The sequence below is a fragment of the Cololabis saira genome, chromosome 18 (assembly GCF_033807715.1).
Source record: "Cololabis saira isolate AMF1-May2022 chromosome 18, fColSai1.1, whole genome shotgun sequence".
Lineage (NCBI taxonomy): Eukaryota > Metazoa > Chordata > Actinopteri > Beloniformes > Belonidae > Cololabis > Cololabis saira.
The window spans coordinates 5,323,076-5,329,075 of record NC_084604.1 but is presented as its reverse complement, the minus strand read 5'-3'; the positions used below and the strand labels follow the sequence as shown (position 1 = coordinate 5,329,075).

The 6,000-nt window shown below is 44.3% G+C and overlaps 1 protein-coding gene across 1 annotated transcript in view; it reads right to left on the bottom strand.

Moving 5' to 3' along the window:
- Positions 1-1,553: 1,553 nt before the first annotated feature.
- Positions 1,554-6,000, bottom strand: part of epha7 (eph receptor A7) — a 166,625-nt gene continuing 162,178 nt past the window's right edge. Inside the window, exon 23 of the mRNA XM_061707495.1 lies at positions 1,554-4,237. Within this exon, the coding sequence (XP_061563479.1) occupies positions 4,123-4,237 (115 nt within the window). The 3' untranslated portion in view covers positions 1,554-4,122. The remainder of the gene's footprint in view (positions 4,238-6,000) is intronic.

The following is a 6,000-nucleotide window of genomic DNA, read 5'->3' as shown; positions in this document are numbered from 1 at the left end:
TCTAACCCTGGGGACTGACGGGCCTCGTCGCGGGGCCCGGGATTCAAACCGGAGCCGGGGGGGGGCCGAGAGAGACGGCCGCCGCCTGCAGACCGGGGAGTTTTGTGCTGACTAAATGACTTTATGCCTTGTATTCAATTCAAAGGTCTGGCCGAGACCCAACTGCTGAGCTCTGCTGTAAAGATAAAAGGACGGTGTGCGCTACAGAGAGCTCCGTTCCGAGCTAATTCCTGCTGTCTTTTATGAACGGTGAATCCCGCATTGAAAAATTGATCTAAATTAAGTGTTTGTTCACAGTTGTTTATCTTCAGGTCCAAGAATCCCAGTCTAATATACAGTATTCCCAGCGCACAGCGTTCATTCTAACACCACTGGATACTTGTGGCATTTGTGACAGAGCCCCTTCCCTCAATTAACTTGTGTTTTTCAAGGTTTCAGAAGCAAAATGATCCCCAAAAAAATTATTTGCGTGAACGTTTGAGGAATTGTGATCAGCCATTTTCTAAATTGTGGGATATTTTAGTGTCTGAGCAAATAGTGATGAGGTTTATTGCTTCATTATTTTCCAGCATTTTTCATTCTGCAGCCCATGCATTGTCCACGTCAGCATATTGTCTTTTTAAATGTCCCCTTTTCAACAAAGACATTCTGCATCCACAGTCTCTGTCCTTGTCACACCTCTGTAAACGTGCGCGGCCTGGCTGTTCAGACCATGTGAAATGTGAATCCATGTGAACAGGCTGAAAGCTTCGACGGACATAACGTTTGAGGCGGATCGTCCTGACAGGGGTTTCCCTCGTGCACACGTACGCAGGTGCAGCTCTATCCAACGCAGGCCGAGTTAAAGTCTGCAGCACTGGCGGCGGCATCCGCTTCAGGCTGACATTCTGCAGCTACTCTACGTCATAGCTGCCAAATTCTTTCAGTTGTGTTCATTTACGTCAGACAACAGCTGCTTTACACACTGATGCTCCGTACAACAACGTGCACAGACGCAGGGAGTGAACAGGGAGACGGAGAGGAACGTGATGGGGAATCCAGGCGGTTAAAGAAAAAGATCACAGGGGACTTTGACTTCTATGGAAGAGGGTTATGTTCAGGCAGGAGAAAAATAAAAATAATATTTTAGAGAGATTTTTTTTTCATTATGCACTTCGAGAAAAAAGTCGAAATGTCGAGAAAAAAGTCGAAATGTCAAGAATAATGTGGAAGTACAATTTTTAGAAAAAAGTTGAAATGTTGAGAAAAAAGTCTATTCTCGAAATTTCGACTTTATTCACGAAATTTCGACTTTATTCATGAAATTGTATTTCAACATTAATCTCGACTTTTTTCTCGAAATTGTATTTCAACATTATTCACGACATTTCAACTTTTTTCTCGAAGTGCACAATAAGAAAAAAATCTTTTTTTTCATTATGCACTTCAAGAAAAAAGTTGAAATGTCGAGAATAATGTTGAAATACAATTTTGTGAATGAATTTGAAATGTTGAAAAAAAAGGCAAAAAAATTTCGACTTAATTCTTGAAATTGTATTTCAACTTTTTTCTCGACATTTCAACTTTTTTCTCGAAGTGCACAATAAAAAAAAATCTTCCCCTCTCAAATATTTTTTCTCCTGCATGGCCCTAATACAAGTAGACTTGTTCACCAACATCATATCATGAGGGTCTCTGATGAAAGGTCACCCACGAACAGGGAGAAAAATCTGAATTTCTTGGAGACCACCCATCCTTTTCATATAGCGTTAAGAGATGGCGAGAAACAGCTGAGCAGCTTTTGAAGTGGTAAAATGGTGATATTATGAATTGTTTCATGATTCAGGAGCGCGCCACCTCTGAAAGGTGACCTGAGGACGGGGCTGAGGACGGGGCTGAGGACGGGGCAGGAGCTGAGGACGGGGCTGAGGACGGGGCTGAGGACGGGGCTGAGGACGGGGCTGAGGACGGGGCTGAGGACGGGGCTGAGGACGGGGCAGGAGCTGAGGACGGGGCAGGAGCGAGCTGCAGCGGGAACACGTGCCTCCCTGCCGGAGTAATACCGGCCAGCACCAGAGTCAAGGACGGTGTGATGAACCTGATGAACATCTCCAACTCCACACGGTGGTAATAGAGGCTGAGGAAAGCCTGAGGTGGCTCTGTGGCCCCGAGCCGTAGGTGCAACAAAAACCTGCAGTTTATGACCGAATGTGAAATAATAGATTTGTTTCGGAGGTTACAGCAGCAGGAAGGAAAATGACAACAGTTCTCTTCCGCGACGACAGCGGAATAAATGCATTTTCTTATAATAATGCATCTTCAACCTGGAAACTTTCTTGAAGTTGAAACAGGTGGCTCGTCTGCAGAGCCCTCGTCTCTGTTCTGCACAGAACGTCAGAGAGGAAAAGAGAAGCAATCTTAAGAAACACTTCAATGCGGGTTCTGTCTCTTTTACGCCTGTGAGGGATGAGCAGTAGAGATGCATGAATAAACGACAGAGAGAGCCGGGACGGAGGGATTCGGTCGGCGTCGGGCGCCGGCTCCGTCCTTTGGTCTGGCATTTTCACACCCCAACCCCGAAGGCGCTCTTTCATCTTGTCAGAAGATGACGTCGGCGTGGCTAATTGGAACCTTTCTGGACTTCCAGAGGATGCCACTTTCGACCGTGCAGCCTCTTCAATACTTCCACGCCGCGCCAGATTTCCACCGGATGATTAGCACATCACAGTTGCAAGAATACGACACGATCGTATCATTTGATGAGTCGGCACGGCATTTTTCGGAGCTCTCAAAGAGGTACATTCCTGTACTTTGTCACTGCAAACTGGATGTTTTTTTTCCAAAAGGGTTTATCTGAGCACAGCACACGCGTGCACTTCTGCCTAGCACCTTTCAGGAACTCAGGAACAGCGAGGACCGCTTCTCCCTGGGAGTTATTGCTGATTTAAGATCATCCCGTTGTTTCTGACTGTGTCATTCAACTGAGTCTCTGGACACTAGATCAAGTTTCAGATAAGAAGACATCACTCTACAAGGGAAACATTACAAAAGAAGAAAAAAAAAAAACAACAAAGTGAGCCACAGAAAGAATTGCCGTCGAAAGTACCTAAAATACAGGCAATCTAACTAAATCTAAACATTTTTAAGGCAGTTTACATCTACTTTTTTTTTTTTCTGGGGGTCCACCCTTAAACAATATTTGCAGCATAACAATGCACCAAACAAACTCTGTGCAACATTTTAGGCAAAACAATGGCAAACAAAAAAAAATATGCAGAGGCTGCAATTTCAATACAATCTTTCAACTGTGCTGCCACATTCTAACCAGTAACCAGGCAACGGCCTGGAGCAACCGTTTCCGCGCAGGACAACCGCTGCTCGGATGCAAGTCTGGTGATGAGAAAGGACGATTCCACCTCCTTGCGTCTCCTCTGTGTCGCACTGGTCGGAAAAAACGTTTGAAATGAGCAAATAAGCACGAGAGGATTTCCCTTTAACAGCCCGTGAAGGAAAAAAAATGAAAAAGTCACTGCAAACAGTCCCTTGAAATGTGCATCCCAGAGGCTCCCTCTGCATCCGGGTGCGAGTTACCCTGTTGTCACGTCCAAAAAGAAGTAAAAAAAACCACGTCCGTGCGCGCTACAACATGTCACTGTGGCACACGACAAAAGGAGGTGAACAGATTAAAAAAGTGAAACCACTACAAATAGACATGGTTTGTTTCTTCTTTATAAAGGAACTCCTCAGTCACGGTGTGCACTTAAATCATTCAAGGTAAAGAAACATGAACGCCGAGCCCTCCCCTACACGCCTTTTTTGATAGGCCGTCCAGTTCAGGAGTGCTTCTACAAATAAGAAAGAAAACAAAGTCATTCTTCAGCAAGTTACTTCGTTATTGCCCGTTTTCGTGGCCCTTTTTCCTCCGTTTTGGTGCCCGTTGAGGAGACGGGACGCCGGGGCTCCTCGCTGAGGAACAAAGGAATGATTTTACTCCAGACGCAGCAGGAGGAGTCAGACAAAACAGACGTCCGTGTACTTTGACAATCGCGCCGGGGTGACGTTCCCGGCGCTGCTCCCAAGTCGAGTTCTGCTTGAGTTTGTGTGCGTGAGCGCGGCGGCCCGTCGCAGCCCCGTGGCGGCTCGTCACACCTGCACCCCCGTGCCGTGCAGGTGCAGCATCTGGGCTCTCATAGTCTGTATGCTGCTCATGATCTTTTTCTGGTGGCCCACTAGCGAGATTCCCAAGCTCATCACGTCCCTGGAAAAAAACAGAAGGGCACGCGTCAGTGCACATGTTTAATACTAGTCTAACACGGAGACCGGGCCTGCAAAAGGGAGTGGGACTTCCAGTAAAGTTACAGTTATCTTTCATGGGAAATCAACCCTTCGTGAGGATGTAAATGACATTTTCAAAGTCCAACTGAAGAGAATTACTGGAGAATATTCCCAGCCCTTTTCACTTTTCTGACTTTAAAAGTGAGGTTCTAGTTCCTGCTGGTCCGCTGTAGCTTGTGTGCTTCTTCAACCCAACGAAAAGCTTCACTGGCTCAAATTTGGAAATACTCTAATTGAAAACTTTCAATGGGGAATAAAATTATTTATTTATTTTTATTGGAAATTTGTGAAAATTGACTGCGCACAAAAATGAATATACCGTATTTTCTGGACTATAAGCCGCTACTTTTTTCCTAGGTTTTCAACCGTGCAGCTTATACAAAGGTGCAGCTATTCTGTGGATTTTTCTTCCACCACTCGGGGCGCTCTAACCGGAATTAGAATCAAAACTAAGACAAAATAAATGCAAACAAGAATAAGCTACTTCTTCTTTAGCAGATAGAAATAGGTAGAAGCAGATTTCAAACAGATAAATAGATGAATAAATAGCGGTTATTTTCTCTTGGTTCTGTCCCGTTTTAATCAGCAAAGTTGCTGCCGTGTTAAAAGACACTGTTAGGAAAGGATCTATTTAGGTACAAACATGTACATCATTTACAGTTCAAAATCCTTCTGTACATGTAGTAAATATCTAATCTAACAACAGAAATATCTGCGGCTTGCATATCTTTTTTTTTTGAATAGTGCGAATGCGGCTTGTATGCAGGTGCGGCTTGCATATCTTTTTTTTATAATTTTTTTAAAAATAGAGCAGATGCGGCTTATATGCAGGTGCAGCTTATAGTCCAGAAAATACGGTAATCATTTTGTGTGGTCACAAGCAGACATGCATGCAAACAAATACCAATAAAAAAAATATTTTTTTAATTTCGATGTATGTAGTTCTCCTGCAGCGGCTGGACAAAATGCATCCACTCACCAGGTAGTATAGTGTTTGAAATCCTCAGATGTGTTTTTTATTCATTCATTTTATGAAATATGGATGTTATGGCATTATCTGAGACTTAAGAAGGACAAATATCCCAGAATGCATTTCCCATGAATGAGAGGCAGTATTGGCTGTTGTGTGACTGTGTGTGTGTTGTGAGATTTGCAGAGATGTTGCAGAGATGTTGCAGAGATGTTGCAGAGATGTTGCAGAGATGTTGCAGGCCTGCCGGCTGATCAGGGCGAAGCTGCGGCTCAAAACTGAGCTCGGTCGGGCTGTGTGTCCGAGTCGAGACGTGCAATTCAGGTGAAGAATATTTGATGCATGAACACCAAAACATAGTGTATTGGTTTGGGCTGTTGTGACACTCTGGGTAAGCTTTCTGCCTAAATCTACCTGCTCCACACGCCTGATCCTGCTCAGCTCACAGAACTGACATTTTAAACACAAACTGGCAGTTTTTGTTTGTTCAGCTGCAGCTCTGCTCCAGTCTGGGAGCAGATCTACGGCCAGAGGCTTTGACGAGGCCCCTGGACGATATTAGAGTATTAGAGCCAGACAGGAGAAAAATACAAATAATATTTTAGAGGAGGAAGATTTTTTTTTTCATTATGCACTCATCGAACTGTCGAGAAAGAAGTCGAAATGTCGCGAAAAAAGTTGAAGTACAATTTTGAGAAAAAAGTCGAAATGTCGAG